The following is a 15,217-nucleotide window of genomic DNA, read 5'->3' as shown; positions in this document are numbered from 1 at the left end:
AAGCAAACATAAAACATTTACACCAAATGTACTGTACAATTTACTATGATGCATTTTATATCTGATATTATATAACAGTTAAATCCAGTCCACTGGTTTGTCGGTCCACTAGTTTGATTGTACACTTGCAGGTGTGATATTGATATAATTAATCATGAAACAATATCTGGAATGCAGTCTCTTTTTCAACACACACACACACACAAAACTTAACGTAAAAAATGTGCTGCATGTGGAAGCATCTAAATGTTTATGTTTGTATTATTTAATTATATGTATTATTTAAAGGTGCACTTAGTTATTTCCCCCTCATTAAAAACATTTCACACATAAAAAATTAATGGCTGTTTTTAAATATTGTTTTAAAATAATAATAATACACCCACATAAGATGATATCAAATAAGCAGACTAATTAAAGTTGCCTCATGAGGGTCGACATGTTAAGATCACATGACCAATTTCACTTGCAGAATAAATTAAACATGATTGACAGTTCACAGTCCATTTCTACAATGGCATAAGTAACTGAAAAGCCTAACAGTTTCACCAACAAAGGTAGTTTGTAGGGATCAGATCAGATAGCTCCGTGTTTTCTCTTTTTACAGTGTAATAGTAAATGCCAGTTCTGCTTTTTACAATGCTGCAATGTCCTCCTTACCTTAATTTTTCAGCTCTTAATTAAAAAGCAATGGCAAGAAAAACCCTATATGTGGACAGCAATACCAGTGTACTGTAAATGTGGGCCTTATGAAAGCTTTATGAATTCATAAAGTACACCTCCTGAGAGTGAGCCACTGAGGACACACAGTATGAAGTTACCTGTCATCGTTCTGAAATGATTGATCTCCGAGCAGCAGATCTCTAAAGCGGTATCGTGGAGGTAGAGGAGGAACCTCAGAGTCCACATCGGCCATTTTCAGGGTGGAAATGTCCAGAATAACACCAGTATTACTGCTGTTATTTCTCTGAACAGTCTCCGTGGGCAACCTGAAGAAACAGACGTAAATTGTAAATATATCATATAGTCTACATTATGCATGCATACACAATGTATTATTCATTAATAGTTTCAGGACTACAACTAATCAATTGTAAGATTGTGGACAAAATTTGCATGTTTAGCATGTTTACCTGTCAGCAGCGGAGGATGAGCATCGTGGCGGAGTCATGCTTGGCTCTGACAATATGGAGAGAAATGATAAGGATTACTGCTAAATGTTATAGTCACATGCATAAACATAAAATGAATCCATGCTGTTGTAGGCTAATGCAGGGTTACAGCAGAAATACATGACTTTAGGCTAATTCACATAACTGTAACTGTATGTGTAACTTCTAAGATGGAAAGCTTTAATAGTCTCTATCTAACAGTGAATCAATAACAAGACATCTTTCACAGATAGTTCACCAGTATCCTTGGCCATAATTATACCCTTGAGGAACTACAATCTACGCACTGATTTTCACCTTTTATGTCATTCTTGTCACATTTTGTACACTGTGAAAACTGTCATCTAGAATGTTCCCTGTATGGTTTCTATTAGCACTCTCAGGGACACATGAGTGTGTAATGACAGTAGTGAGCCACTGCATTAGTGTGCAAATCGCTGATGAGTGGGTGGAGGGTTATCTGGCTGGCCAAGGGGTACAGTGAAGTACAGTGCATAAAACTCAGACTAAAATGTACCTTTGCTCAAGGGTTATACAGTGTTCAGACACTAATAAAAAGGACTGTGCTGAGGATTTAAACAAATGGGTATTCCTAAGGTGAAAAATGGCAGTGCCCTTGCAGACACAGTATATTTTGACAGGCAACTGAATACAGTACTTACCAAATCGCAAATATATTAAAGTAACTTTTTAAAGTCAAATCAGGGAGAAATAGCTCTTTAAAGCAATGATAGACCGATAATCGGTTCAATATTTGTTAGCGATATGCACAATTAATTGGTTACTGGTTGCTTACTATCAAGTCTAGAAATGAAAAGCACCATTTGGTGGAGCTGTACAGAATACCACTCAACAATATTCACAGTTAACAGATTTAATGCACCGTTTGGACAATTATTCAACCTTTATATAAGAGCCATTTATTCTCAAGCAAGAAAGGCATAGCTCATTAAATGATCAATTTTACAACTCAAAAACAAAGATGAAAATAAGACTGCATTTAAAAACATTGCATAATTAACATTGTTATTAATATTATTATTTGTATCATCATCATCATTAATAATAATAATCTGTATTGGTATTATTGGTAAGATTATTATTATTGGTAATAAATATTCAATAGTTGTCCAGCTCTACTTTAAGGTAACAACATATTTAAATACTATAAACATATAAAAACATATACAACAATGAAAAATAGATTATGCATATCAGTTATCAGACACAAAATCATCATCACCATCATCATCATCATCTGTACTGATATTGGTTATAAAATTCAGTATTTGTCCAGCTATGTTTTACAGTAACAACTACATACTTTTACTTTTTATAGTGGTTTGCTTTTTCCCCCCTCATAGGTTTTCAAAAATAATAATAAAGCAATGTATGGTTGATTTTCACAAGCAAATCAACAGCACTACTTATTCCCAAAAGCAATCTTCAAAACAATATGATACATGTAAAAAGTACGAAGCACAGCGCAATAAAACGTGAATTAGTCATCCGTGACATGACACGATGTCCTCACCTGCCTGAGACTGGCTGCGCGGTCCCATCATTGTAAATAACCGTGTTACTGGCGACCCAAGCGCCGCACATTTTTTACAAAAGCCACTGCGAAGAGTCCGTGAAGGACTTCCGATGGTAATGTCCTCCTAATAGATCCGTCCTCCATGAAAACTTGCATCAAAGGGGCGTATAACGACCCTGATTAAACCCTCCTCTTACAGACGACCACCACTGGGCGAAATTCCCAATACCTTCAACATCTCTGTTTATTTTTGTCGCGTGCGATTCAACTTTGCATCTATGAGATGCTGATGATGTTGGTTATTATTTAAGCAAGATATTATGTTGTCCCCATCATACAACCATCTAGAAGTTCACGCGTTCAGATTCTCTCTGCATCCTCTGAGCCCAAAGCCTTGATTCGCGAGAAGAAAACGGCAACTGCTGCGCGTCAGGCGAGATGTAGGGCAGCAGGGAAATATTTGAGACGCTGTCACCTCTGCATCTGTTAGGTAAAGCCACTAAGTCATCCGTACAACCTTCTCTTCTCTCCCCTTCAAAGCTTACATCGCCATCTCCTGGACCACCTGAAATCCTCGACAATTACACGGACACTAAAGAGACAACTAGGCGCGTGCAATCCTAATCAAACTATGTAGCCTACTTAAATTAAACTATAGCCTACTGTATAATTATATGCACAACAAACATTCACATCGAAGTCAAACATTTCATGCTATGTGCATTCTAACAATGAGCTGCTAACCAATCAAAATAAAGGCTTAAATTAGGCCGTTCACTTTTAGATGCAATTAATTTGATAAAAATCATTAAAGTGCATCTTTAACAATCAAAGTAATTCTTTATTAACACAATGACATTAAAATGGCCATAGACATATTCATGTAAAACGAATAATACAAATTAAAAGACAATACAATATTTATTTATTTTCAATAAACTATAAGGTAATAAAAAGTAGCCAATAATAGCATCCTTACAAGGTTCAAGACATAAGGCTGTTGTCTTTAAATAGGCGCAAAGTTCGTTGAAATTTTATCTTTGTATTGATGTTGCTTTTGAAATATTTGTGAACAATGTTTATAACAAAAATTGATTTGAGGAATGTTGAGTGGTGTAACCATCAAATAAAAGGTGGAAATACTTTCTTGCGTGGACCTTGAATGTAGTACACACTTGAATGTGTGAATAAACATTAGTTAAAAATGTTTTTTCCTTGACATACAGTCATAAGGGTTTAAATGGGTTATATATTGTCAGAATGTGTCACAACAACAAAATGTATCTCGAATATATTAGACACTCAACACTGACTTTGAATTGGTGGATAACCAAGTTGATTCATTGCTTTCATTATTAACATGGAAAGATTATGCCAAACGTGCATAGAATTTATAATTCTATTTGAAAATTCTCAAAGTCTTTGAGACAGTTGTGCAATATAGACATGTATGTCATACAAATATCAAAATGACTTTTAATTCAAAAATAGTTACAGAAAATGTGTTCTCACATAATTTGTATGAACAATGTGTATTTTCCAAATACTTTCATGAGTCAGAGAACATTTTTAACAGAACAGCTTTAATATTTTTACACAATAATATGCTTAAAAGCTTTTTGCTTTGTCAAAAGTTGTGTCTAATTCTTACATGAGGGAGATGTTGAACCTAGATAAGGTTGTTGTACTATTGTGATATGGGATGGAAACCCAAAGGCCTAAAATGGAGAAGTACTAAGATCTCCTTTTATTAAAGTGCCATTGACCAATGCTTGTAACTCCAGATTGCTCCAGAGGGACTGTCCATTAAGTGTCCATAACAAGGCACTTAAATAAGTGTGCACTGATTTTTCATTCCAAACTTTATGTCTGTAAATAAAACCTTCCCAGAGAGACCCATCTAATGTAATGGATGGTTTCTCTCATGTTTGAAATTAAATTATTTTTCTGCTTACTCATTTCATTACTCACCTCTATAACCTGACATATTAGCTCCACTAACCATAAAACTCAATTATAACACATTTTACTGCTGTCACAGATATATCAAATAGACTTTTACTCAGAGAGCAAACTAGAGCTTAGCAAATGAAGCACAAATTTAGAGCAAGTCCTTGTTGTGTCTTTTTAGCAAGACAACCCCAGCCCCTGTGTGTTTAGTCTTCATACATCCAAAGTGTCTGTCAAGAGAAGAAATAGAAAACGCATTACCAAAACAAAGAGATATAGTCCTTTATGTTTTGAATAGAAGACTTGATGGATGTGTAAGGATACAAAGTTCTGTCTGTCATGAAACTCCATGGCGCAGGGTGATATGTGCTTAAAGGGATAGTTCACCCAAAAATGAAATTTCTGTCATTCATGTGAAAGAGAAGAGATTGTTTGATACATTTTGGGTTTTTTTTTTGCGCACAAAAAGTATTCTCGTTGCTTCATAACATTACATTTGAACCACTGTCACATGGACTATTTTAATGATGTCTCTACTACCTTAGAAAGTTGCAATAACATTGCTGTCTATAGAGGGAACATAAGGCTCTTGGATTTCATCAAAAATATCTTCATTTGTGTTCCGAAGATGAATGAAGGTCTTACGGGTTTGTAAGGACATGAGGGTGAATAATTAATGACAGAAATGTCATTTTTGGGTGAACTAACCCTTTAAATCTGCCTGATTTCACATCATTCTCTATAGGGCACAGCTGTTTGGTTCCTGCAGTATCAGTAGCCAATGAGCTCGCTGCTCAATCTTCAAATACTTGGTCAGCATTTGCTGTAGCAATTGCACAAGGTTAAAAACCAAGCATTATGTTTTACAGTCTTGCATTCGATGAATAAATTACAAAGCACAAAAGCAGCAGCGATTACGTTATCATGTTTATTCAGCATTTCAGCTGCACGCAGTGTCAGAGTCACGCTCCGTTTTTCCGTATATCTATTGGTCCAAACGACTTCCACATATACAAATAGCAGAATAGAGTGTTTTGACAACTCAGGTGGTTGTTGGATGTTTCTTTTCTCATCTCCATCAGCCTGCAACATGATATCATTTGTTAAAGCCACACATAGTGCGCATTCTAATTATGTACGTTTGAGTCATGTTGGTCCACTAGTCCACTAGCATTAAAGGAGACATATCATGCTTTTAAATCGTTCCTTTTTACATATAAATCATACATTTGTAGTCTATATAAAGCGGAACTGCAATGCTTGGGTCTGAATTCCTCATTATTATAGCTCTACAGGCCCCTTTTCTACTCCCTTTCTGATGTGCGTCTGAGAGCAACTCGTTTTGGTGCGGTCTCTTTAAATACAATTGAGACACTTCATACCCCACCCCCTCTCCAGGTTGCAGAGGTGACACTCGGTTTAACTCCACCCCGTTCGGCCATTTTTGTAGTTTGATAGCAGAGATACGATTATCTAGCGGCACAGAAACTTTTTATTCACACGTTATTAACAAAATGTCAACAACGGAAGACTTGTCCATTCAGCCTTACATGTTTGAGCCAGAGTCGGAGCCGGAGCGAGATGAAAATGAAGACGACTAACCTGCAGAACAACGTCTTCATATGGATGAATTGCAATGGTGTGTTACTGTATTTACACATGAAACTTTGGTCTTCCAACCTTTTACCACCGTGTCGATTTATTTTGATTAATATGTGCGAGGGACAGAGGGCAAGACAGCGTCTAGTTTGGAGACGGTGATGTCTTGTTTACACTTTCGCCTGGCTCCGAAGAGAGAGAGAGAGAGAGTGCGCGCACGCGACCGGGTCTCTCTCTCTCTCTCTCTCTGCTCGTTCTTTCAGTTAAACATGCGGCCTGTCACAAGCGTGGCAGTTCATCTACATTAGACGGTGTAATGAAGCGTGTGGGTTACTACATCCAAACAACCGAACATTTTAACTTACCCTCTCGTAACTTCTGCATCCTTTAGCTTGGACTACAAAATTGCAGCGAGAAATAAAAATGGCGGATTGCTCGAAGTGTAGGGCCGGAAGTCAATGTCCTTATTTGGCAGTTCCGCTGCAAATACTGTGACGTAATAGTTCACAAAACGTCATAGATAACAAAAAAAATCGGAACAGGTTGAAAAATATGACCAAAACAGAATATAAAGATATCAACGAAGCACCTGAAGAGAATAATTTCAACTTTTCTGTACTTCTAAACACTCCAAATATGCAACAAAATGTATTTAAGGGCTAAAAAATTGGATTTAGCATGATATGTCCCCTTTAAGCCATTTGGCAAAGCAGGCCCAGTCACAAATAGCATAGCCCACTAGCGTTACACCATTCGGCAAAGCAGGTTCAGGCACAAATAGCATAGCCCACTAGCGTTAAACCATTCGGCAAAGCAGGTTCAGGCACAAATACCATAGTCCAATAGCGTTAAGCCATTCGGAAAAAGCAAGTTCAGGCACAAATAGCATAGCCCAGTAGCATTAAGCCATTCAGCAAAGCAGGTTCAGGCACAAATAGCATAGCCCACTAGTGTTAAGCCATGCACACCATACCATCATACCAGATCTATTCCGCCAAGACCAAACATATCAACATTGTCATGTCCATTACCATGCTAAACACTCAAGTTGTCATAACAGAAATATAGTTCACACCTCCAAGTGTTTGAGTCAGGGTTATAAGCCTCAACTGATGTAAGAGTTGATATCCCATCTGAGCCTCCAACTGCCAGCAGCGTTCCATCAAACACTGCCAGTGAAACCTCCACAACGCCAACATGACAAGAGATGGAACGAAACACTTAAACTATAAACTCACTTTACTCTGTCAGCCATGATGAGGCAAGAATATATTGTGAATAGAGTGTCAGTTTTGCTGCGGTGTACTTCAGTCAAAAAAAATGTAAATAGGTGTGTCATAGGTGTGTACTAAAAAGTCAATAGGCACTGAAGAAAAGAAAACAGGCTGCTGTGAGGAAAATAGTCTTACTTTAAAACGCTTATGTCCCATGTGTTTGACCGGGGTCCACTTGAGGTTGTCAGGGTCAAACTTCTCTGCCGTGCTGAGCTCCAAATGTAGTTCATCTCTGCCGCCTGCCACGTAGATCCGCCGCAAGTATACCGTACAACCAGGCTGCTCTCTGGCAGACCGCATAGGAGGACACGGACACCATGTTCCTTCCAACGGGTTAAAGCGCTCAACTGGTGAGGAAAATTCAGACTGGTCTGTTATGAGTATACTTGACATTTGCAGGTGTGCTAATACTTTATTATTAAAGGGATAGTTCAGTCCAAGAAGAAATTTGCTAAGAATATAAAGCTTTTTTGACCTAAGCGAAGAATGAAAAAGAACTTTGATTCTTTGATTTGGGAGATAACCAAACTGATTGAATTTTTTGTACGAACTACCTTGTATATTTTTGAATAAGTTTCAGATAAATTAAGAGGGTGATGACTTTGACTCATGTTGTTCCATCCAAACCTGTATGATTGTCCAACTGCTTGTTTAAATGAAGACATGGTGATTATTCTTTTATTGTATAAAAGAGCAGCTATAACATTGTGTTCTGTGAAAGAAATTAAGTCAAATGGGTTTAAATAAAGTTTTCATTTTAGGGTGAATTATTCCTTTAAGTAATGTTTTGATGGCCATATTAGTCTTTATACTGCCACATATATGAATAAGTGAAGTGTTGCACAAATGGAAAATATTTTGGTTATTGTATGCCTTTGTAGCAATATCATAGGCAAAACAAGTAGAACATGTTACATTTAAAATTAAAATAATACTACTTGGCTGGTCATATGATCTCAACATGGCCACCGATGTGATCATATTGTACACTACAACATATTTGATGTACTATTCATTACTTTAGGAGTAGATTTGTATTATTATTTTTAAACCTTTTAAAAGTTTTAAAGGTAATAATTCATATTTAATGCAGTGTATAATGCAGCATATAATGTTTACCCTCTGTATATTTATCTACAAATTAAAATCTTTCTTTCTGTTCTGTACAAGATTTACGTTTATTTTATTTATATGCACTTTTTTTTCCCCACTGAACAGCTTGGAATTGTTCTCAGTGCACTGACAAGGAAATCCAGGGAAAGGTTGTGAGAGTTTTCTTGACCCTCACTTCTCACAGACAGAAATAGCCATTAATACATTCAAGTATGTTACAGCACTTCTATTTTCCCTTGTTCTGGATATATATTTATTGCTATGACCAGTTTTTTCAGTTTGTGTGAATGTCTGCGAGGCGAGCTGGCATAATTTATAAAATAATAATAATAATATAATTTGTTACATTTATATAGCGTTTTTCTGGGTACTCAATGAGAGGCATTAGAGGCATTTGGGTCACTACTGACGTAAAAACATCAACAAATGCTGGCCTGTTATTATTAAGTGCAGAGTGACAACATGTAGTGTTTTTCATTTAGCATGTAGACATTTCCCAAATCCATTCTTGCCAAGTCCTGTCCTCCAACTAAAATAGCATGCTTTTTAAAACAATCAGAAAAAGGCTTTCATTTTGAAATCTGCCTGATATCACATCATTCTCTACAGGGCACAGCTGATTGGTTCCTGCTGTATCAGTAGCCAATGAGCTCGCTGCTCAATCTTCAGAATATTTGGTCAATTAGACTGAAGACTGATTAGACGATAGAAGTGCATGTATTGAAAGTCAGGACACAATCGTTGTTTTAAAAATTAGACAATATGGATAGTAAACCAACATTAGCTCATTGTAAAAACATGGCTGTACATTTATACAAAAACATACCTACAATTCACTCTAGTTTCCAGCCCAAAACACCAATAACGTTTATTTCTTCAGATTATCAATTGATAAAGAATTGTTTTTGCACAATTATTTGCACAATACTGTGTTATGACCTCAAAAACACTTTTACCATAGTCCATGATTTGTAAACTAATACTTTTTGACATTTGCATCACATAACCAGCTCCACACGCATGGCATTTCTCACGTAGTAATCTTGCTCGATAGCTCCTGGTACAACATTGTGCTTGCTACGCAGAACGCTCGCGTACGAGTACAGTGAAACTTGAGTCATGGTAAAAGAGCTCTATGATAAGAAGCATAGAAGCGTAGACGCAAACTAAAATGGCATAGTTGCTTAGAAAATGCATTTCATCTCTAACACACTTGAACTTGAGTGTTGATGAACACTTTCATCAATGCTAACACTATTGGTTAGGTTTAGTGTAGGTGGTACATTATTTTCAAACATTTTCAAATTATTTTCTTACTGGATATTTAATTTCCAAACTGCTGTGATACATACAGCAACCAACGTAATAAAACGTTGCCAGGTTCACGTTCATTTTACTTGCAGAAATTACTCTACAAGCACATTTTTCCAATGAGCCTGGGTTGTAGTAAACATTAATTCTCACTTCTGACCTGAATTCAATGGAATGTCTCCATCAGTTCCTCCCATGACATATAAGAACCCATCCAGTACTGCCGCAGACGCCCCAGAGCGATGATGGAGCATTGGAGCCATTTTGGTCCAAGTGTCCAGCACAGGATCATACCTCAATAAAATAATTAGATTTGTCCAAAAAGATAATAAAGAGGAAACCAATGTCATATATTCCATATGATCATATGAGACAAAATATCAAAAATGGTATGTTTTATAACAATTATTTAGAACTGTTGCCTGATGCCATGTCTACATGTGGCATCTGTAAAGTAGCCTACCTCTCTACGATGTTGGTACAGACTGTTCCATCAAATCCCCCCAGGGCATACATGAGCCCATCCATCTCCACCACACACACACCACTGCGGGGGCTGCTGAGGGGTGCCACCTCTCTGCTCCACAGATTCGTGTTTGGATCATACCTGGTGAAGAATTAAAATGCCACGAGGAGGTTTAACCATTCTGTTTCAACATATTTCTGGTGTTGCTGAGTGTGAAATGAGTCAGACTATAGAGAAGATATAAAAGAAAAAATATTACAAAAAACCTTACTGTAAAGGGATAGTTCACACAAAAATGAAAATTATTCTATTAATTACTAATCCTCTTGTCGTTTCAAAACTGTAATACATATTTCGTTCATCTTTTTAACACAAATGAAGATCTTTTTGATGAAATCTGAGAGATTTCTGTCCCTCCATTGACAGTTCACACAACTGACACTTTCAAAAAGTTCATACGATCGTAAACTAATCCATACAAATTGAACGGTTTAGTTCAACATTTTCTGAAGAGACTCAATAGCTTTATATGATGAACAGATTTAATTTAGGCTTTTATTCACATATAAATATTCATCAAATCACACATCAGTTGTGGTAAACAGAAGCTCAAGCATGTTCGCTTGACGTGCGAGAACCAATGAGGTTCATTCTTGTGTTACGCAGAATGTTTGAGCTTCCGCAAGAACCAATGAGGTTTGTTCTCACGCGTCAAGTTTGGTTGAGCTTCAGTTTATGATTGCTGATCAATGTTTATATGTGAATAAAAGCCTAAATTAAATCTGTTCATAAAGCGACCGAGTCGCTAAACTTGGACTAAACCGCTCAATTTATATGGATTAGTTTTATGATTGTTTTATGAACTTTTTGATGCGTCAAAGTGGTGGTTGCAAAGCTATCAATGGAAGGACAGAAATCTCTCAGATTTCATAAAGAAAATCTTAACTTGTGTTGCAAAGATGAAAGAAAGTCTTTTGGGTTTGGAACGACACGAGTATGAGTAATTATTGACAAAATTTTCATTTTTGGGAGAAACTATCCCTTTAATACAGACTGAATGATATAATTGAATTGATTATTCATAATATAAATTGACTGCAGAATCTGTATCTGATAAATGAATCTGTCCTCAGAGCTGCTGTGCTGTGAGAAAAAGGAAGATGAACTTTATAAAGGAAAAGTGCAGGATGTCATTAACACGTAATTTGATCATTCACTCATCAAGCCATATGCACGATGGTCTCGTGTGTCTGTGTGGTTGCTGGGGAAATCACCATTTTTAAACCATTTTAATAATGTTTGTGTGTGTGTTTTTAATGAAGACTACAGGAGGTATACGTGTGTTTGTTGGTGGCATTGCTCAGCTTTTGGCTTCAGGTTGTTAATTGAAGCCCATCTCCATGTCAGGACAATCTCACCGCTCCTCATCCAGTTCCTACTCTAATACACACACACACACATATACACTTTATTAGTTATATTATATTATATTATATTATATTATATTATATTATATTATATTATATTATATTATATTATATTATATTATATTATATTATATTATATTATATTATATTATATTAGGATATCTCATGCAATGGTTTACATACAGATGTGATGATTTTTTGCTAACCCCAAACCTTAAAGAGATAATCCACCCCATAATAAAAATTCATACTCACCCTCATGTAGTTTTCATAAGTAAATGGAAGATGTAAATTAAATCTTAAATTAAATCAGTTTATCAAATAAAGTGACAGTGTCTCTAGACTTGGATCAAACCATTCCATTCATTTGGATTACTTTTATGAAGTCTTCTCTGTTTTTTACTTTTTAAAGCGTTACATTTTTGCTTGCGTGAACTTTAAATGGATGGACAAAATAATGAGAGAATATCTAAAATGTCTTCATTTGTGTTCCGAAGTTTTGTGCGGGTTTGGAATGATATGTGAGTAAACAGAAATTTTCATTTTTGGGTGAATTATTCCTTTAACAAACCTTACAGAAACTGGGTGATATGCCAATTTGAAGCTAAACTTATTTTGCCTGATTTATAAGGTTTTCAAATAGCGATGGCCACTACAAATGTCTTCACAAATCTATTTGTGATATTTCATTATATTTGTGAGTAAAAAAGAAAGAAAATTTGCTTACAAAAGTATAGCCAATCTTGTTCACACACACACACACACACACACACACACACACACACACACAACCGAAGGAAACCAGAAAGCCCCCTTTGCACTTAGCAATGCTTCATTGTGTTTCCTTAATGGAAAGTGAATGGAATATATCACTGACAGCATATGAGTAAAACAAAACTTATCATGTCCAAGCAGTGGAAACAATAATCTCTGAAGGTTGAGTTCAAACTAAATTACACTGAAGTAGGTTATTAGATTTATAATGAGACTGACCAAAAATAGGTCATGATATATTAAAGAGTCAAAATACCTCACCTTCACACCTTGTGTTGCAGTACATAATGACCAGCACACCTTTGCCCATCTTTAAAATGATGTATTATGGAGATATTTAGGAAATTAAGAGATCTTCTCGTGTGCACTGACCTCCTTTATTTTTATCTCAATGATAATTATTATTTTGCACTTCACAGTGTGGTTATGGTGGGCCCAGATCAAAGGAAAGAGTACCAAAATCAGAATAACTAGGATTTTTAGGCAGAAGCTTTTTAAGCGCATTTAAAGAATGCCTTTTATCACGTTCTTACTTCTCCACACTGCTCACACTGGTGATGTCATCACGTCCACCTAGAGTAAAGATCATTCCACCCAATGAGCAGACAGCTACATCTCCACAACGCTTCAGCATTGGCGCCATTGTTCTCCATTCATTATAGAGAGGATAAAATCTTTCCACAGCGCATGACGTAGCTGTTGGGGTCCAACCACCAACTGTAAAAATTAAAACAAGAGAATGTCAGAAAATACATGTGCTACACAGCTTTATGTCATTGCTTTTACCCCTCATAGCTCAGTGTTTGTGAATGATAGCAAACATCATCATGAACTTGACAAATGGACGTATTATGGACCAGTATGGTTCCGACACCCTGAAACAAGATGGTCACAAATTGGCTTATTTGATTAGTGCCTTAGAAACAGTACCAAATACTCAGTATTTCTTGCATTTTACATCAGATAATTTGATTACATGTTCAAAATCCTGTTTATACAGGGTTTGATTGAGTCATGGATTGCCAATGTGCTCTGACTTTTGAATTTCACAGCAGATAGATAATTAGAGCTTGAATGTGTGCCAGGGGCTGTTTGGCACCATGTAAAATAAATGAGAAAATGTTGTTTTCTGTCCCTAGTTCCTCATCAGCAGTGTCATTTCACAGATTTATTATTTAATTATTTAAATTTGCGATAGATAATGTAGTGACAGTTACCAATGAACATTGTGTCCATAAGCTGCTTTTCAGGAGAGATTTTGGATGAATTTACACAGGGATTGTGTGGGCTGAAAGGATGACCCGGTGTCTTCATGAGGTCAGTGATTGTCCGTCTGACAGGGAAAAAACACCCATGTTACATTTTGATCTTTAGAGTTCTCAAGTAACTTAACATATAAAACAAAACTTTTATAATATAGATAACATTTGCTTGAGGGAAAGATTCCTATATGAGTTTGTCATTCAAATATAGCCTACTACAACCATATCATTTTTTAAATAACCAGCTATATAATCCATGGTCATAAGTTTACTTTCAATCATTGTCAGATGAATCTTTTTTCTTTATTAGCAACAATTCATCATAATTATATATTAATATTCACTGCTTTCCAAAGAAGCAGTATTAGCCACAGAGACAACCGCATGAGAATCATCCTAATCATCCCTTTACATAACCAATCAAAGCTTTCATAAAGAGAAGTAATTACCCTTGTTCATCAAGTATCTTCATGTCCTCTGTTTCTGTTCACTGACTCAGTGAGGCAGAAGATGTGGTTAGTCTGTTGTTTAGTGAGGCAGTGTGTAGATATGTAGATGTACACGGTTGTCTTGATTAGATGGTGTCCTTTTATTGCCCCCACAGATGATATTTTGCCCTTTCGACGAGCTGGAGAAATCCCTGAGATGCATATCGTATTTGCAGCGTGGTTTAACAGTCTGTAATCATAAAAACTCAAGTCATCTGATATGTCTTATGAAATAGAATAATGTTCCAGAAAGTGTGTGGAAGTGTTTTGGGTCTGTAAAGCATCATAATAATGTATAATAAGGAATATGTCACACATATGGTTGGGGATTAACTGTCAATAAATTGGTTTAGTATCTTTTTTTAGGGTTAGGGTTAGTACACAGAGATATAATACACAGAGATAAAAATTAAATCAATAAATACATTTATTTAGTTAAATAAGTTAAATTACACACAGTTCACAAAATATGATATAAAGTATGTAATCGTATCACTCGGATAAAACATTTGACTTTTAAAGTCAACCTCACCTAACTCTCAATATCACCCAACAGTGAAAAATGAGGGTCCATTAATATGTATTTTCAAATTTTCCTTAAAACTTATGGAAATAGTACAAATTTCTTCCAAATGTTTAAATTGGATGGATGTAGTTTGGTGTCCTAAAATAAAGTACAAAATCACAGCACACAATTCGCAATGTCAGTGTTTTGTTGAGCCTTGGGTCATTTGCTGATTTGACAATTTTTGTTCTGACAGGATCACAACATGTTTATAAGTGCACTTTCACTGCAGACAAAGTCACAGTTTACAGTTTTACGTAGTGCTGTATATCACCACCT

General features: G+C 36.0%; 2 protein-coding genes across 15 annotated transcripts in view; both read right to left on the bottom strand.

Moving 5' to 3' along the window:
- kcnt1b (potassium sodium-activated channel subfamily T member 1b) overlaps positions 1–3,155 on the bottom strand; it is a 102,552-nt gene extending 99,397 nt beyond the window's left edge. For 6 of the 13 annotated variants that reach the window (XR_014627897.1, XM_084413226.1, XM_084413233.1 and 3 more), the window contains exons 1-3: positions 2,707–3,154; positions 1,134–1,179; positions 822–989 (exon numbers count right to left, since the gene is read on the bottom strand). Coding sequence is in view for 12 of the 13 variants with exons in the window: in XM_084413226.1 (XP_084269352.1) it covers positions 822–989; positions 1,134–1,179; positions 2,707–2,737 (245 nt within the window). In the remaining variant the exon portion in view is untranslated. Of the gene's footprint in view, positions 1–821; positions 990–1,133; positions 1,180–2,706 lie in introns of all 13 variants that reach the window. The other 7 variants (XM_084413239.1, XM_084413240.1, XM_084413236.1 and 4 more) reach the window with 3 other exon arrangements.
- Positions 3,156–4,161: 1,006 nt separating this feature from the next.
- LOC311293166 (uncharacterized protein) lies at positions 4,162–14,448 on the bottom strand. Of its 2 annotated transcripts, XM_084413244.1 has the most exons (8): positions 14,335–14,446; positions 13,841–13,956; positions 13,157–13,340; positions 10,420–10,563; positions 10,117–10,250; positions 7,668–7,879; positions 7,334–7,440; positions 4,175–4,889 (listed from the first exon to the last, which is right to left on the bottom strand). In XM_084413244.1, exons 1-8 carry the CDS (start codon positions 14,355–14,357, stop codon positions 4,811–4,813), a joined length of 999 nt encoding a protein of 332 aa, XP_084269370.1. In that variant the 5' UTR covers positions 14,358–14,446; the 3' UTR covers positions 4,175–4,810. The 2 variants fall into 2 exon arrangements, with proteins under 2 accessions (XP_084269371.1, XP_084269370.1); XM_084413245.1 differs by lacking the exon at positions 7,334–7,440 and having other exon boundaries at positions 4,162–4,889; positions 14,335–14,448.
- Positions 14,449–15,217: the final 769 nt, after the last annotated feature.

Source organism: Rutilus rutilus, assembly GCF_951802725.1.
Source record: "Rutilus rutilus genome assembly, chromosome: 7".
Classification (NCBI taxonomy): Eukaryota; Metazoa; Chordata; class Actinopteri; order Cypriniformes; family Leuciscidae; genus Rutilus; species Rutilus rutilus.
Note: the sequence above shows the minus strand (reverse complement) of the source record. Positions and strands in the feature narration are given on the sequence as shown.

What these genes read in the sequence shown, in the direction of transcription:
- LOC311293166 (XM_084413244.1), bottom strand. Translation starts at nt 14,357, where the DNA reads ATGAAGATACTTGATGAACAAGG. An exon ending in AAGATACTTGATGAACAAGG is followed by an intron (nt 13,957 to 14,334) that starts GTAATTACTTCT and finishes TTTCCCTGTCAG; the next exon opens with ACGGACAATCACTGACCTCA. An exon ending in AGACATTCCATTGAATTCAG is followed by an intron (nt 7,880 to 10,116) that starts GTCAGAAGTGAG and finishes TTTCCTCACCAG; the next exon opens with TTGAGCGCTTTAACCCGTTG.